General features: G+C 34.6%; 2 protein-coding genes across 4 annotated transcripts; both read right to left on the bottom strand.

Moving 5' to 3' along the window:
- Window positions 1-99: 99 nt before the first annotated feature.
- Window positions 100-17,705, bottom strand: LOC121782036 (LRR receptor-like serine/threonine-protein kinase FLS2). 3 transcript variants are annotated; one of them, XM_042179738.1, is made up of 7 exons: window positions 16,848-17,705; window positions 16,487-16,690; window positions 15,598-15,741; window positions 14,397-14,540; window positions 2,650-2,793; window positions 1,448-1,591; window positions 100-384 (listed from the first exon to the last, which is right to left on the bottom strand). In XM_042179738.1, the coding sequence occupies exons 1-7, from the start codon at window positions 17,683-17,685 to the stop codon at window positions 254-256; spliced, it is 1,749 nt and encodes a 582-aa protein (XP_042035672.1). In that variant the 5' UTR covers window positions 17,686-17,705; the 3' UTR covers window positions 100-253. The 3 variants fall into 3 exon arrangements, with proteins under 3 accessions (XP_042035672.1, XP_042035671.1, XP_042035673.1); XM_042179737.1 differs by lacking the exons at window positions 100-384; window positions 1,448-1,591; window positions 2,650-2,793 and adding an exon at window positions 12,799-13,310; XM_042179739.1 differs by lacking the exons at window positions 100-384; window positions 1,448-1,591; window positions 2,650-2,793 and adding an exon at window positions 12,799-13,166.
- On the bottom strand, window positions 2,800-4,752 carry LOC121782038 (LRR receptor-like serine/threonine-protein kinase RGI1). Its single transcript, XM_042179742.1, has 2 exons — window positions 3,895-4,752; window positions 2,800-3,739 (listed from the first exon to the last, which is right to left on the bottom strand). The coding sequence occupies exons 1-2, from the start codon at window positions 4,730-4,732 to the stop codon at window positions 3,510-3,512; spliced, it is 1,068 nt and encodes a 355-aa protein (XP_042035676.1). The 5' UTR covers window positions 4,733-4,752; the 3' UTR covers window positions 2,800-3,509.
- Window positions 17,706-18,547: the final 842 nt, after the last annotated feature.

Genomic DNA, 18,547 nt, shown 5'->3' with positions numbered 1-18,547 from the left:
TAATTCCTGAGTAGTGAATTCTGCTCCACTCAAATTGTTTTCCGAAAGGACAAGTGATTTTAGGAGCTTCAAATTACCTAATTGGGGTATAGAGCCACTAAATGAGTTTCCATTCATCTCCAAGATGGTAAGTTTAGAAGCATTGGCGATAGTGCTTGGAATTGAGCCACTGAGTCTGTTAGAACTCAAAAGAAGCTTTTCAAGATTGATTTGTGAGTTCCCCAAATCCAATGGAAGAGTACCTGAAAAGTCATTATATGTAATTTGTAAATTCTTCAAAGTTGATGTTGAATATGGAAGATGGGATTAATCCATATAAGGAATTGTTAAACACGTTGAAAGTCTCAAGCATTAGTAGAGAGCCAATCTCCTGTGGTAATTCACCTGCGGTACATGTCAACATAAATAAGATAGTAACATTTAACATATATAAATTCTATTAATATAAATAGCAAGTTATTATACGTACTCTAACTGATATAGTAATAATTTAAACAGAACTTGCATATTGATGATATTTTATCAAATTGAAAAAAAAATCCTACTTGTTTTCTTTAATTTTCTTAACGGGATAGTATTTGATAAAGAAATTTCATTATACTAAAGTCCCAAAATGGTCCTTAACATATTGCGTTTTTTTTATTTTGGTCCAAAACATTATCTTTTGAATTATTCGGTCCCTCACATTTGAAATCGGATCACATTTGGTCCATTTTGGACGGTTCCGTCAAATTTTTGACGGTTTTAATTATCGGGTCACAAATCCGTCATTAACTGGGAGAAACTGATCCGTCACTAATTGGGAGAAACTGATTCGGCAAATTTTTGACGGAGTTCATCGTTCTCCACCACGGAGAGCTGGCGGGGCCTTCCCACCATGCGTGGCTCTTCGTCTTCGTCCTCTTCTTCATCTTCACCTTCGCCTTCACCCTCCTCATCACCAGGGACGCCGCCGGCCTAGAATTCCAAATCCAGCCTCCCCAACTCCGTCTTCGATGCGCTTCTCCACTAAGCCGCCCTCAAAGCCTCCTCCACCTGCCACATGTCCGCCGACGAGCTGAACACCGTCGCCGCCATGCTCCGCCGCTGCGCCGCCTCCTGCAACCTCCTCGTCTTCGGGCTTAGCCACGAAACCCTACTGTGGAATTCCCTCAACCACAACGGCCGCACCGTGTTCTCGCGCGGATTAGTGACGGATTTGTGACAGATCAGTTTCTCTCAGTTAGTGACGGATTTGTGACCCGGTAATTAAAACCGTCAAAAATTTGACGGTACCGTCCAAAATGGACCAAATGTGATCCGATTTCAAATGTAAGGGACCGAATAATTCAAAAGATAATGTTTTGGACCAAAATAAAAAAAAAACACAATATGTTAAGGACCATCCTAGGACTTTAGTCTTTTCATTATAATAAAAAGTGTTGAAAGTATCATGTATAACTAATACCTGTGAAATGGTTCCAAGCCAAGCCCAACCCTCTAAGCATGCTCATATTTCCAATTGTACGAGGGATGTTGCCACTAAAATTGTTCAAGCCTAACTCCAAGATCTCAAGATTTTTGCACTTCCAGATATTCGGAGGAATAAGTCCTTCAAGAGCATGTGTTATTCTTAATACAAAGCTGTATAAGTCATCATTTTCAAAGCAAAATACTAATTGTAGACCCTATAAATAAATAGTAGCTATTATTGGGTGCATTAAGGTCCTTACACCTTGAAGCGTAAGATACAACACAAATCACATCTATTTAATCATTAAATTGGATGGTTGTGATAATAATAGTCGAGCTACATTATTAAACTAAAAATCTACATTATTACCCGAACTATATTATTAGACTAAAAAAATTATATTATTAGACTCAAAAACTACTCCCTCCGTCCCACTTTAGGAGTTCGGTTTACCATCTTTGGGTGTCTCACTTTAAGAGTCCCGGTTAGAATATTCCACAAATGGTAATAGGACTCACACTCCACTAATTTTTTTCTACTCATATTTTATTATAAAACTAATAGTATATAATAGTAAGACACACATTCTACTAGCTTTTTACATCAACTTTCCTATACATTTCTTAAAACCCGTGCCGAACTCAAATGGGACTCTGAAAGTGAGATGAAGGGAGTTCATCATTAGACTAAAAATCTACATTATTAGATGACATAAGGCTTAATCTAACCGTTAGACCACAAGATCCAATGGACTGACATGTGTTTTGCGTTTTGCATTTATTTAGAGTTAGGATGTGTCACACATATACATTTAATATATGAAGTATAACAAATAAAACATTCAATTAATCTTATTTTATTCCATTACCTACTTTACTCTCTCTTTTATCTTTTCTATTTATTCTTTTCTTCTACTTTTCAATACAATTTTAATATTTGTGTCCAAAATTTTTGACTCAACTTAGTTAGGACGGAGGGAGTACCTTATTCTACGTACTCTAAGAGATATAGTAATAATTTAAACATAACTTGCAATTCATCTACATATTGATGATATTTTGTCAAATTGAACAAAATTCCTACTTGTTTTTTTTTTAATTTTCTTAAATGGGATAATATTTGATAAAGAATTTTCGTTATCATAAAAAAGTGTTGAAAAATAAAAAAGTGTTGAAAGTATCATATATAACTAATACCTGTGAAATGGTTCAAACCCAAGCCCAACTCTCTAAGCATGCTCATATTTCCAATTGTATGAGGGATGTTGCCACTGAGATTGTTGATGTTTAAGTTCAAGATCTCAAGATTTTTGCACTTCCAGATATTTAGAGGAATAAGTCCTTCAAGAGCAGATGTTATTCTTCATACAAAGCTCTATAAGTCATCATTTTCTAAGAAAAATAATATTTGTGGACGGAAAGTGATCAAAACAAAAATGCATCTTATTACAGAAATGAAATGCAGAACGATTTGCCAATCAGATGGACAATAATTAACAAAAAACACGGAAGCTCTCAGTTTCAAGTTATTTTATAGAATCCCGGTTTGGGTTATTTTTAAATTATTTTATGTCATCCTTATTAGAATGACCAAAAAATAAACTAACAATGGCCTAATAATAACCTCCGTATGCTTTGGTTCTGCGTTTTTATATTAAGATTGAGTTTTGCATTAATCATAATCCACTAGAGCCACTATAAATAAATATCTATTAATGGTAATAACTTTTTTGTATAAATAGACTATTTTGCCCTTAATAGAATTGCAAAAAATAGCTAAATTTAAAATCTAAAACAACAAAACATAATTTTTTTAAAAAAATAAATTTAATTAATAGCTTTTAGGTAAAGTTTTCATCTGGTCTTATTCATTTATATATATCATAATTGTACATAAAAAATTTTATTTTTTTGTTTGGTTATCATAAAAATAATGCAAAAAGAAAATTATTATAATGATGAATATTTGTATAAAAAATATAAGAATTAACCGAACCAGATTAAAGTTTTCAATTTTCGATATAATTTTCCCATTGCTTGAGATCCGTAAATGCATATCATAAAATTGATTCGATGAAGCAAGTACCTGTGAACTTGTTGTTATCAAGATACAATTGCTGAAGATTTTGGCAAATTGGGATACTTCCTGTCAAACTATTGTCAGATAAACTCAATACTGTCAAGGACATGTTGGAGATTGAAAATGGGATATCCCTTGTTAGAGAAGCACTGTCAATATTTAATATCTCTAGCCTTGAAAGATTCCCTATTTCCGATGGAACTCCTCCTGTGAATGTTATGTATCAGCACAATCTATTTGATATAAATGTATCATTTATACTTTATGAATAAGAACAAATGACACACAGTCATAAATATATTGCATCACATAATGATTGTCTCCATAATTTCACATATTGAAGAAAGAAGAAATATTTGTACCTTGAAAACCACTATTGTAACCCAAGTACAACTCCGTAAGCATGCTCAATCTTCCAATTTCACGTGGAATGCTTCCACTGAAATTGTTGAAGGATAATGACAAGACATCAAGATGTGTGCATTTCCATATATTTGACGGAATCTGCCCTTCAAGTTGATTTCGAGAGAGTGACAAGAATTTGATGTTTGGCATATTGTTGCACATATCAATTGGGAGGCGACCTGATAGGCTATTATTTCCAATTCCGATTTCTCTTAGGGAAGACACATTGAAGATAGCATGTGGTACGGATCCACTCAGTTTATTACTGGACAAGCGTAATATCTGTAACGTCTGGAGCTTGGAATTGTTAAACAAAGACGATGGAATTTTACCTAAGAAAGAGTTATTGTACAGATAGAGTTCCTCCAGTTGAGGTAAACTGCCCAACCATTTTGGTATTTCTCCGGTGAATGAATTCGTTCCCAAATTCATCACCTTCAAACGACGCAGTTTAGAGAGCTCAAAGGGTAACATCCCAACAAAACTGTTAGAACTGATGTCCAAATATCTTAGAAACGTAAGGTTTCCAACATGGGGAGCAACAGTTCCAGCAAGGTCATATCGAGAGAGATTGAGAGCAGTGACACGGCCGTGTTTGAGGCCGCACGACACACCAATCCAATTACAGACTGATGTGTTTTGAGAACAATTGGTGCTCAAGATAGCATTAGTGTCGGAAGTGATGGAATTTTTGAAGGAAATAAGAGCATTTTTATCTGTGTCAGAATTCAAGGAGAAGGCAAAGCTATTCAATAGCAAGATTAAAAGAGCAATGGAAAAAGTAAGACTCTCCATTAATTTGTTGTTTTGTTTCAGTTGACAGACTGTGTACTCTATAACAGATGATTTATATAATAGTATGAGCTTTGATAATTTATGGAGTATTATTTAATTAATTTTTTAAAACAGAATTTTTTCAACTTTTTTTATAGTCTTCGTCAATCCTCGATGATATACTCGTTCAAATATAATTGTGGAATATATTAATTGCATTACATTTCCTTTGAATCAATAATATTTTTCCTACGAAGAATTCAGCAATATATATTTAAGTTTTTAATAGATATTCAAATTAAATATTTCTCACCACACATGTTTCCCATAAGATATTTTCCATAAAAACAAAAAAGTTTCCGTGTCTATTGCTACTGCAACATGACATTGCATTGTCACATGACTTCTATTTTTATTAAAAAAAATAATGTAAACAAATATACCAGATAATAGAACGAATCCATTATGTGGTATCAATTAAATTCACAAATACGAAAATAAATAGATAAAATTCCACAAATTATATTACATTATTGAAAAATGACTCAAGTATTTCAGTGAGATTCCAACCGTGTTTTTGATTGCAAAGGTATTGGATCCAAAATGGAAATTAGCCGGTACCTCTAGGATTTTGGAGTTTTATTATAACAATTTGAGTTCAATTGATCTTGGCCCCCTTCAAGCAATTCAATCCGATACCAGTGACGAATTTGGAGTAGACCTCTCAGAAACCTTTCAAATAACCCTCCTGCACCGGTCCATTGTCCAACAAACCTTCGAGTATAACTGTGCGATCTCTACACCGAATATGAAACCAAGTATAACAATACTCACCAAGTCAGAAGACCCCCCCTCCTCCACAAAATAACTATGGCTTCGCATTTCAAGCCGATTATGATGACCCAGACGCCGCGTCCCAACTAGCCGACCTATACAGCTACAACACCGGTGGAAGGACCCAGGTATGGTAAGTGAATTGGATTTATATTTCGATTCACTCTTTTCATTTGGTGATGAAGGTCCTACTCCTCCCGCACAAATCGACGTCCTCGACGGGTGGGGAACCCACGAGAAAGATTTTCTCATCCTTGCATCAATGGGCAAGGAGATTTTCTCTGTTCCAGCTTCCACTGTCGCCGTCGAGTCCGCTTTTAGTGTTGGCTCGCGTGTGTTGGATGAATCCAGAAGTAAGCTCTCGGCGAAAAATATGGAAGTCGTAATGTTACTTGATGATTGGGCAAAGCCGACGTCAGAGAACACGAAAATGATTGGGATGATCGTCAGGAGGGATCACAAGATGAATTCACCGGGGATGAATCGTAGACCAACCATAAACCACCGCCGGCCAAGCCAAATAGGTAAGTAAGGTAAGAGAACTACGTGAGCTTTGATTCCCTAATGCAAATGAGCATTGGGGATACGTAGGCATCTCAACATAAATTTTAAATTGAAGTTGAGTTCAAGTCCTTTTTCCTTTATTTCTTTTTTTTCCATTTGTTCCTATTTTAAAAATATTCAAATACAATTACATAATTGTATTTGTATATACTCTAGTCGATGAAGTAGATTTCTCTATACGACTAAATCTGGGAAACTTTTGACAATTCTACTATAATTGTTGATTGTTAGACTATACTCAACATTTAAAGTTGAATTGCTAAATGTGTCCTTAATTTAGTTATGTAGAAAGATCTCCTTCGCCGATTAAGAGTATATATACTTATAATTTTTTTAATAAGAACTTTTAAGTCTTTTTTGTCATTTGTAATTAGCTTCGTTGTTGACTAGTAGTCTCGTTTATATTTAAATTTTTGTTTAAGACTTCAACACTTGTAATTGTTGCAACTTGTAATTGTTGTAACTTGTATTTAAATTTTTCGATTTGTAATTGTTGTAACTTGTAAACGTGTAATTTCAATAAAATTGCAACTTTCATCGTACTTTTTTGAATTTTATTTACGCACATTTCATTTCATGCATAAACAAATACAATTAATGCAAAAAAATAATACACGATGGAGTCGTAATTTAATTGAATTTTTTTTTAAAAAAATGGCCGAACCGCCGACCGGCTCGGAACTGCCGGTTCAGGCCGAAAACCGCCGGTTTTGAACCACCGCTTGAACCGCCGGTTTTTTGAACCGGAACCGGAACCGCCGGGACCCTAGGCGGGCCGGTTCCGGTTCATGCATTTCATGAACCGTGAACCGCCAGTTCATGAACTGGAACCGGCGGTTCATGAACCGTGTGCATGCCTACTCCCAAGTAGCTTGGCCTGTGAACTAAACGGTGTCGTTATCATTTTACTTGAATAGTTAGAACACGATAATCTTATATTGCTGGACTATTTATATAGTAGTATAAAATCTAGTTTTGGCTGATGGATACAGTGTGAAAACAATGATCATTAATATTAATCGACTATTTATGTAGTAAAATCCCATTTTGACGTAACTTGTTGTGACATAATAGAGCAATTGTGTAATCGAGACAAACAGAAACGTAAAGAGACACAAAATTTACGTGGTTTACCAACGTTGTGTTGTCTACGTCCACGGGCAGAAACAGAGAACAGATTTTATTCAGATTGTTTTTAGGATTGTGGCTACAAATTGTTTTCAATTTACAGAATTATGTGCCCTACTCCCGTATAAATATGCACACATGAGATCCTATCCCAATTCAGAAACATAATCTTATCCCAATTCGGAAACATGATCTATACAAATTCAAGGCATACTAAACAATTGTTGTTGACACGACCACCATAGTTCGAAACTCAATGCACGCATCTTATCTATGTTTTTTTTATCAAGTTTCGTAGCACATTTTTCTACACTAAATGTTTATCTAGATTTAGTATATAAATATTCTTTCCAATTGTGTTCAGTTCATATGCATCCCTAACTAATGTATAAATATGTATCACTGCATTGTGTCCCCCAACGTTTTGTGGGGTTGAAATTGGATTGATAGTATGTAAACGTCGTGACGGTTTGCACTTCTCTAAAAAAATACTAGGTACTTTTTTCATAATAGTCTTGGTAATAGAAATTTGGATTTTAAATTAGTGATATCAATTCAATTCGAAATCCGTGGATCGACTCGAATAGTCTAATAAAATAAACGAGTTAGTCTATTAGGGTTGGCGGGTTAAACGTGTCCCCCATGTTTTGTGGGTTGAAATTGGATTTATTGCATTGATATAATTTATAGAAGCACTCGCACGGATTTATTGCATTGATATGATTTATAGGAGCACTCGCAATGGACGAGCCCAAATGGGTCGGTCTCATCTCGTCGAGCTTCACGTGGTGGGGATTGAGCCTGCGAGTGGACGTCGTGGAGAGCCATTCGAATTTAACTTTTATTTTAACAAAATTTTCTCATTTAGCGAACAACTCATTTATCTATATTGATGATTAATTAATAATGATGTTACATAAAAATAAAAGGATTTATTGATGTTGAGACTTCTTGAACAAAAGGATTAGATAAGACTTCTTGAGTATTTGAAAGTAAATACAAATCATTTTTATAATTGATGTTTAAAAGCTTCCCAACTTGGCATATCGTGTTACATATAAAATTGTCAATCTTAGAAGATGGAGAAACTCACACTCGATCCAGAGCCTGAAAATGAAGATGGAAAATGGAGAATGGAGAATGGAGAATGGAGAATGGAGAATGGAGAATGAAGAATGAAGAATGAAGAATGAAGAATTAGAAATTGTGGTTCCCTCTTTTAATTTGCAAAAGGTTTACCACTTTTAATTTAAGAAGGGAAAGCTTAAGGTCATGCATCACCTGGTGCGATAAACCATATTAAGTGGAACATCTTTGGAGCTAAAAAATGACTTTGGATTTTCCAATTATTTTGAAATTACCATGCGAATTTCAAGTGATCCAGATATCGTTAACGTTTTCAATATTTTCAAGGTTGTCATACATGCACGGAACAATAAACCATATTAAGTGAACCTCTTTGGAGCTAAAAAATAAATTAAGAACTACATAACTTAGCAATGCCTTTGATTCCTCAACCCATTTTGAAGTACAATGCGAATTTCAAGTTATACTAACATCGTTAACGTGTTTGGCATTTTCACTATTGTCATGCATGCACAAAATAATAAACCATATTAAATGAACAATTTCGAAGCTAAAACTTGAATTAAGAACTATATAACTTACACGAAATAATAAAACATACTCCCTCCATACTATAATAGGAGTCCCATTTGATTTGAACATAAATTTTAAGAAATGTAAAGAAAAGTGAGTTAAATAAGTTAGTGGAATAAAGTCTCACTTATATATATTTGTTTTATAACAATTGCGAGTGAAATAAGTTGATGAAATGTGAAACCTACTTACCATTTATATGGTAAAAGTCGAATAAGATTCTTATTGTGGGACATACAGAAATGATAAAATAAGACTCTTATTATGGGACGCAATTGGAGATGACGTGACTTATCGATGATGCGGGTAGAAGTTGATATCGTTGTTAAATCTTAAGTGGAAGTGCATTTTGGCACGCGATTGTGTATTTTTTGAATTAATATTCAAGTGCGATTAACTTCGTGGACGATGATGTGGAGTACTAATTAACTTCGTTTGATTAAGATTGTACGGGAAAAGGGCGATAAAATTGATTAATATCTTCCTTTGGAATTTAATTAATTATAAGTATATATTGTGAGTAATTACACTTGGGCCTTCCCAAGTAATAAAATTCAAAAGTCCAAGTTTAAATAACAATTTAAGCAAATAAAAGTCAAGGATTAATTAATTCTACACGTCTCTGGGCCTGATTTAATTACAACAATTAAATCATAATTTGGTCATTATCAATGGACACAGTTGAAATCCTTAAGCCCAAATCTTCTTTTCTGCTCCTCTCCAGAGCAGAATTCTGAATCTGCTTTTAATCATGCAATTTAACCACAGTCAATACCAATTTAATTTCCATAATTGGCAATTTAAGCCAATTAATCCAAATTATTGTCATTTAATTTCCACAATATTTTAATTATACTTTTTCCATCACTCACAATCTCACACAATCTACTATCACAAGAAGTTACATACACAATTACACAAACACTTCTACTCCCAAATTCCTAACAATAGATTCAAGTGAGAAACAAGCAATCATAGGAGAAATTGCTAACTAGGTACTAATATCCAACCATAGTCTATTCTTCTCTGATTAAATGGGAGTTTTTAATTCAGTTTTGGGCTTCCATTCCTTTGGGCCTACTTAAATTAATTTCTGGGCCAGATTAATTTTGGGAATTTAATTCCATAAAGATTTGGGCCGACAATAATTGATTTCTTCGGGACTATTTAAATTAATTCCCGAAATAATTAATGGGTGAAGTTATCCTAAGCCCCGGAATATGTAATTTGAGAACATGTGCATTTATTCAAATCTCGGGAGTTAATTGCCAAGCTTTCCCGAGAAGGTGCGAGGAGTCGAGCAAGCGGCTAGCTGGTCTCGCACACGAATGATCGAAATTATGCAAATAATCAGAATCCGAGATAAAAGACTTTAATTGGGATGAAATTTGGAAATGAAAAGCGACACTCATCCACATTCATAAAGCTGATAAGGGTATTTCCCCTATCACGATGCCGGTGACGATAAAAGAGATAAAAGAGAAGTCCCGGGAGGCGGAATCTCGTCGACAACTCAAGAATTGAACAAAGTATGTAAAATAAAACAAGGAAAGGCGAAAGCTCAAATATTCATTGATTCATTCATCCTTTCATTGAAAGGAATAACAATGACACCTATTTATAATGCTAAATACCCTAACTTAAGGAACAAGAAAATATCCTAAACATATATGGAAAAAATATGACAAATCACTAATTAACTAATTAATAAAGATATGAGGATCTTCCTATAGATATGCACGTATCAAAAGCCATATCTACAAGCTATACTAGCATAATGTTCATCTTAAATATATCATAGATATCAAACTAAAGAAAACATTAGTTACAATACTATAAAATTATTAACAACACAAATTCAAATCGAATCACCATAAGGATGAAGATCTACCTCTCAGCGTGGCATGTAGCTAGCGCCTAGAGGTAGACGAATCACCGGGTGGAGGCATGGGCTGATGGCGAGATTTGGCGGGAAAATCTCATGGACGGCGCCATTGAGTGACTGCTACAAGTGTTGCATAAATCTTGTGCAGAGCAGCCGCTGCTTCAATCATATTGATCCTTTCGTCTGCTGAAACAGCTAAACATTTCATTGCCAATTCAAATGTTGATAACATGCATTTCTCCTTGGCAGAGTAATGCTCATCTTCCATTGACAACAAAGCAGGTGCCATCACTTGAGTTGCGGTATTTTCCTCTAATGCTTCACTTACCCACTGTTTTAAGCTTCTTTCTTCATCGAACATATCATCCGTTGGCCTCTTTCCGGTAAACATCTCCAGCACAAGTATCCCAAAACTATATACATCTCCATTTATTGATACTTTCCCTTCCATTCCAAACTCTAATGCATTCAACTTTTTGTTAGGATTAGATAAAACATTAACACATGATGAAATTTAAGTTGGAAAGCTTATAACCATGCATACCTGGTGCTGCATAACCGACAGTTGCCAGTGTTTGTGTTTGAATGATAGTTTCCCCTCCATCGAAAAGCTTGGAAATGCCAAAATCAGCAAGATGGGCAACCATGTCTTGATCAAGCAACACATTGCTTGGCTTTATATCACAGTGAACAATTGGGAATGTATGACCGTGATGAAGATATTCCAAGGCGGCCGCAACGTCTATTGCTATTTTCAACCTCTGTATAAGTTCCACCCTATAATTCTTGGAATGCAACCATTGATCCAAGCTCCCATTTGGCATGTATGTGAGAATCAATGCTTTAAAGTTCATATTACAACAATATCCAATAACCCGAACTAAATTTCTGTGTCGAATGCTACTCAATATAGAACTTTCAACATCGAAGCTCCTTGCTGCTCCTTGTAGTTCCAAGTTGAACACTTTTACTGCAACTTTCAACCCATCCGAAAGTGTTGCTTCGAATACAGAACCAAAGCTACCTCTTCCAACTAGGTTGGTTTCACTAAATGAACTCGTTCCTCGTTCAAGTTCATTGTAAGGAATTGCTATGCATTCAGTAATTTGTGCTGAAAAATGAACCGAGAGGGCTACTTTTTTCTGTTTACACATCCATATGAAAGCAAGCAATGCAATCGCCGCAATGACAGCTAAAATCACTAATGACACCATGAGTATCTTCAACCATGATTTATGATGGCTTTCTGCGCAGGCTGGAACTTGAAATGTTATTGGACCACACAAAGCTAAGTTGTTGGAAAAAGACGGTGCACTGAAGTTACGGAAACAACCACCATCTGGTATTCTCCCTTCCAGTCTGTTGTTGGAAACATTAAAATTTTCAAGACAACATAGGTCTTCTAAGGACTTGGGTATTGATCCAGAAAGATTGTTGTAAGATAAATCCAATGTTTTCAAACCCATAACCTTTACCAAGGATTGAGGAATGGATCCACTGAGAAAATTATTTGATAAGTTAAGAAAGTCTAGTGTTTGGCAACCATCAATTGAGGTGGGAATATCACCTGAAAATTGATTAGAAGACAAGTCCAAAGAGCTAAGCAACTTGAAATTGCCAAGTTGAGATGACAATTGACCGCTCAAATGATTGGAGGACAAGCTCAAAGTTAGAAGGTCAGTGAGAACCCACAAGTTAGGAGGGATGGTTGAATTCAATTGGTTGGAGCCTAAGTTGATCATTCTCAAGGATTTAACATCACCTATGCATTCAGGTATTGGACCCACAAGCTTGTTCATGCTTAGGACCAACTCCCCCAAATGATTCATTTGGCAAAGTTGGTTAGGGATAGACCCTACCAATTGATTGCCAAGAAGATACAGTCTTTGGAGTTTCTTCATGTTCCCAATTGTTGGTGGAATGAGTCCACTCAGCTGATTTCTAGCCAAAACTAGATATAACAAACTGCTTAAGTTTCCTAATTCAGAAGGAATGACATCTATGATGCTGCAGTTTTCTAATTAAAAATCTCAAGAGATGAGGAAAAATTTCCTAGTGAAGCGGGTAGGATGCCATTTAGTGGATTGTTACTTACTCCCAGGTACTTCAAATGTCGACAATTAGTTAATGAAGAGAGAAATGTTAATTCCTGAGTAGTGAATTCTGCTCCACTCAAATTGTTTTCCGAAAGGAGAAGTGATTGTAGGAGCTTCAAATTACCGAAGTGGGGTATAGAGCCACTAAATGAGTTGCCATACATCTCCAAGATTAGAAGTTTAGAAGCATTGGCGATAGTGCTTGGAATTGAGCCACTGAGTCTGTTAGAACCCAAAAAAAGCACTTCAAGATTGATTAGTGAGTTCCCCAAATCCAATGGAAGAGTACCTGAAAAGTCATTATATGTAATTTGTAAATTCTTCATAGTTGATATGTTGAATATGGAAGATGGGATTAATCCATATAAGGAATTGTTAAACACGTAGAAAGTCTCAAGCATTAGTAGAGAGCCAATCTCCTGTGGTAGTTCACCTGCGGTACATGCCAACATAAATAAGATAGTAACATTTAACATATATAAATTCTATTAACATAAATACTACGTTATTATACGTACTCTAAGTGATATAGTAATAATTTAAACAGAACTTGCATATTGATGATATTTTATCAGATTGAAAAAAAAAATCCTACTTGTTTTCTTTAATTTTCTTAACGGGATAGTATTTGACAAAGAATTTTAATTAGACTAAAGTTTCAAAATGGTCCTTAACATATTCCGTTTTTTTTATTTTGGTCAAAAACATTATCTTTTGAATTATTTGGTCCTTCACATTTGAAATCAGATCACATTTGGTCCATTTTGGACGGTTCCGTCAAATTTTTGACGGTTTTAATTACCGGGTCACAAATCCGTCACTAACTGGGAGAAACTGATCCGTCACTAATCCGTCACTAATTGGGAGAAACTGATTCGGCAAATTTTTTACGGAGTTCATCGTTCTCCACCACGGAGAGCCAGCGGGGCCTTCCCACCGTGCGTGGCTCTTCGTCTTCGTCCTCTTCTTCATCTTCACCTTCGCCTTCACCCTCCTCACAACCAGGGACGCCGCCGGCCTAGAATTCCAAATCCAGCCTCCCCAACTCGTCTTTGACGCGCTTCTCCACTACGCCACCCTGAAAGCCTCCTCCACCGGACACATGTCCGCCGACGAGCTGAACACCGTCGCCGCCATGCTCCGCCGCTGCGCTGCCTCCTGCAACCTCCTTGTCTTCGGGCTTAGCCACGAAACCCTACTGTGGAATTCCCTCTACCACAACGGCCGCACCGTGTTCTCGCGCGGATTAGTGACGGATTTGTGACGGATCAGTTTCTCTCAGTTAGTGACGGATTTGTGACGGATTTGTGACCCGGTAATTAAAACCGTAAAAAATTTGACGGTACCGTCCAAAATGGACCAAATGTGATCCGATTTCAAATGTAAGAGACCGAATAATTCAAAAGATAATTTTTTAGACCAAAATAAAAAAAAAAACACAATATGTTAAGGACCATCCTGGGACTTTAGTCTTTTCATTATAATAAAAAGTGTTGAAAGTATCATGTATAACTAATACCTGTGAAATGGTTCCAAGCCAAGCCCAACCCTCTAAGCATGCTCATATTTCCAATTGTACGAGGGATGTTGCCACTAAAATTGTTCAAGCCTAACTCCAAGATCTCAAGATTTTTGCACTTCCAGATATTCGGAGGAATAAGTCCTTCAAGAGCATGTGTTATTCTTAATACAAAGCTGTATAAGTCATCATTTTCAAAGCAAAATACTAATTGTAGACCCTATAAATAAATAGTAGCTATTATTGGGTGTATTAAGGTCCTTACACCTTGAAGCGTAAGATACAACACAAATCACATCTATTTAATCATTAAATTGGATGGTTGTGATAATAATAGTCGAGCTACATTATTAAACTAAAAATCTACATTATTACCCGAACTATATTATTAGACTAAAAAAATTATATTATTAGACTCAAAAACTACTCCCTCCGTCCCACTTTAGGAGTTCGGTTTACCATCTTTGGGTGTCTCACTTTAAGAGTCCCGGTTAGAATATTCCACAAATGGTAATAGGACTCACACTCCACTAATTTTTTTCTACTCATATTTTATTATAAAACTAATAGTATATAATAGTAAGACACACATTCTACTAGCTTTTTTCATCAACTTTCCTATACATTTCTTAAAACCCGTGCCGAACTCAAATGGGACTCTGAAAGTGAGATGAAGGGAGTTCATCATTAGACTAAAAATCTACATTATTAGATGACATAAGGCTTAATCTAACCGTTAGACCACAAGATCCAATGGACTGACATGTGTTTTGCGTTTTGCATTTATTTTGAGTTAGGATGTGTCACACATATACATTTAATATATGAAGTATAACAAATAAAACATTCAATTAATCTTATTTTATTCCATTACCTACTTTACTCTCTCTTTTATCTTTTCTATTTATTCTTTTCTTCTACTTTTCAATACAATTTTAATATTTGTGTCCAAAATTTTTGACTCAACTTAGTTAGGACGGAGGGAGTACCTTATTCTACGTACTCTAAGAGATATAGTAATAATTTAAACATAACTTGCAATTCATCTACATATTGATGATATTTTGTCAAATTGAACAAAATTCCTACTTGTTTTTTTTTAATTTTCTTAAATGGGATAATATTTGATAAAGAATTTTCGTTATCATAAAAAAGTGTTGAAAAATAAAAAAGTGTTGAAAGTATCATATATAACTAATACCTGTGAAATGGTTCAAAACCAAGCCCAACTCTCTAAGCATGCTCATATTTCCAATTGTATGAGGGATGTTGCCACTGAGATTGTTGATGTTTAAGTTCAAGATCTCAAGATTTTTGCACTTCCAGATATTTAGAGGAATAAGTCCTTCAAGAGCAGATGTTATTCTTAATACAAAGCTCTATAAGTCATCATTTTCTAAGAAAAATAATATTTGTGGACGGAAAGTGATCAAAACAAAAATGCATCTTATTACAGAAATGAAATGCGGAACGATTTGCCAATCAGATGGACAATAATTAACAAAAAACACGGAAGCTCTCAGTTTCAAGTTATTTTATAGAATCCCGGTTTGGGTTATTTTTAAATTATTTTATGTCATCCTTATTAGAATGACCTAAAAATAAACTAACAATGGCCTAATAATAACCTCTGTATGCTTTGGTTCTGCGTTTTTATATTAAGATTGAGTTTTGCATTAATCATAATCCACTAGAGCCACTATAAATAAATATCTATTAATGGTAATAACTTTTTTGTATAAATAGACTATTTTGCCCTTAATAGAATTGCAAAAAATAGCTAAATTTAAAATCTAAAACAACAAAACATAATTTTTTTAAAAAAATAAATTTAATTAATAGCTTTTAGGTAAAGTTTTCATCTGGTCTTATTCATTTATATATATCATAATTGTACATAAAAAATTTTATTTTTTTGTTTGGTTATCATAAAAATAATGCAAAAAGAAAATTATTATAATGATGAATATTTTTATAAAAAATATAAGAATTAACCGAACCAGATTAAAGTTTTCAATTTTCGATATAATTTTCCCATTGCTTGAGATCCGTAAATGCATATCATAAAATTGATTCGATGAAGCAAGTACCTGTGAACTTGTTGTTATGAAGATACAATTCCTGAAGATTTTGGCAAATTGGGATACTTCCTGTCAAACTATTGTCAGATAAACTCAATACTGTCAAGGAAGACAGGTTGGAGATTGAAAATGGGATATCCCTTGTTATAGAAGCACTGTCAATATTTAATATCTCTAGCCTTGAAAGATTCCCTATTTCCGATGGAACTCCTCCTGTGATTGTTATATATCAGCACAATCTATTTGATATAAATGTATCATTTATACTTTATGTTTAAGAACAAATGACACGCAAGCATAAACATATTGCGATCACATAATGATTGAACTCTATAATTTCACATATTGAAGAAAGAAGAAATATTTGTACCTTGAAAACCACTATTGTACCCCAAGTACAACTCTGCAAGCATGCTCAATCTTCCAATTTCACGTGGAATGCTTCCACTGAAATTGTTCAAGGATAATGACAGCTTCTCAAGATGTGTGCATTTCCATATATTTGACGGAATCTGCCCTTCAAGTTGATTTTGAGAGAGTGCCAATAATTTGATGTTGGGAATATTGTTGCACATATCAATTGGGAGCCGACCTGATAGGCTATTATTTCTAATTCTGATTTCTCTTAGGGAAGACACGTTGAAGATAACATGTGGTATGGATCCACTCAGTTTATTACTGGACAAGTGTAATATCTGTAACGTCTGGAGCTTGGAATTGTTAAACAAAGACGAAGGAATTTTACCTAAGAAAGAGTTATTGTACAGATAGAGTTCCTCCAGTTGAGGTAAACTGCCCAACCATTTTGGTATTTCTCCGGTGAATGAATTCGTTCCCAAATTCATCACCTTCAAACGACGCAGTTTAGAGAGCTCAAAGGGTAACATCCCAACAAAACTGTTAGAACTGATGTCCAAATATCTTAGAAACGTAAGGTTTCCAACATGGGGAGCAACAGTTCCAGCAAGGTCATATCGAGAGAGATTGAGAGCAGTGACACGGCCGTGTTTGAGGCCGCACGACACACCAATCCAATTACAGACTGATGTGTTTTGAGACCAATTGGTGCTCAAGATAGCAATAGTGTCGGAAGTGATGGAATTTTTGAAGGAAATAAGAGCATTTTTATCTGTGTCAGAATTCAAGGAGAAGGCAAAGCTATTCAATAGCAAGATTAAAAGAGCAATGGAAAAAGTAAGACTCTCCATTAATTTGTTGTTTTGTTTCAGTTGACAGACTGTGTACTCTATAACAGATGATTTATATAATAGTATGAGCTTTGATAATTTATGGAGTATTATTTAATTAATTTTTTAAAACAGAATTTTTTCAACTTTTTTTATAGTCTTCGTCAATCCTCGATGATATACTCGTTCAAATATAATTGTGGAATATATTAATTGCATTACATTTCCTTTGAATCAATAATATTTTTCCTACGAAGAATTCAGCAATATATATTTAAGTTTTTAATAGATATTCAAATTAAATATTTCTCACCACACATGTTTCCCATAAGATATTTTCCATAAAAACAAAAAAGTTTCCGTGTCTATTGCTACTGCAACATGACATTGCATTGTCACATGACTTCTATTTTTATTAAAAAAATAATGTAAACAAATATACCAGATAATAGAACGAATCCATTATGTGGTATCAATTAAATTCACAAATACGAAAATAAATAGATAAAATTCCACAAATTGTATGCACGCAAAATTGTAAGGCTATTAAGAAAGTGTAGATTATGGATAACAATCACTTTCCCGTGATTGCGAAATATATAATTTTTTATGTTTGAATTTCGTATAAAAAATTAGATATGTGTGACCTTAAATGGATCTGAAAATGTAATTGATATTTTTTCTGGGCCACGTAGTATGTAACTTGTAACATATGTTGAGATACAAAAACAAGTCATATACTCATATCATTTCCAATATAACCCAAATTTAACCTACCCAAATTAAAGGGGAAAAGGTTTTGGGCTTTTGGCTATAGTAACTACAATAGGAATACAGAAAAGCTAATTAAAACAATCCAAATATTTTAGTATTAAAAAATCTT

Source organism: Salvia splendens, chromosome 20 (genome assembly GCF_004379255.2).
Source record: "Salvia splendens isolate huo1 chromosome 20, SspV2, whole genome shotgun sequence".
Classification (NCBI taxonomy): domain Eukaryota; kingdom Viridiplantae; phylum Streptophyta; class Magnoliopsida; order Lamiales; family Lamiaceae; genus Salvia; species Salvia splendens.
This window is presented reverse-complemented; position numbering and strand designations above follow the sequence as displayed.

Coding starts and splice junctions, on each gene's coding strand:
- LOC121782038 (XM_042179742.1), bottom strand. CDS start 4,732: ATGGAGAGTCTTACTTTTTCCATTGCTCTTTTAATCTTGCTATTGAAT. Junction 3,740..3,894: donor TTACAATAGTGGTTTTCAAG/GTACAAATATTT, acceptor TAACATTCACAG/GAGGAGTTCCATCGGAAATA.
- LOC121782036 (XM_042179737.1), bottom strand. CDS start 17,685: ATGGAGAGTCTTACTTTTTCCATTGCTCTTTTAATCTTGCTATTGAAT. Junction 16,691..16,847: donor GTACAATAGTGGTTTTCAAG/GTACAAATATTT, acceptor TAACAATCACAG/GAGGAGTTCCATCGGAAATA. Junction 15,742..16,486: donor TCATAACAACAAGTTCACAG/GTACTTGCTTCA, acceptor CTGCTCTTGAAG/GACTTATTCCTCTAAATATC.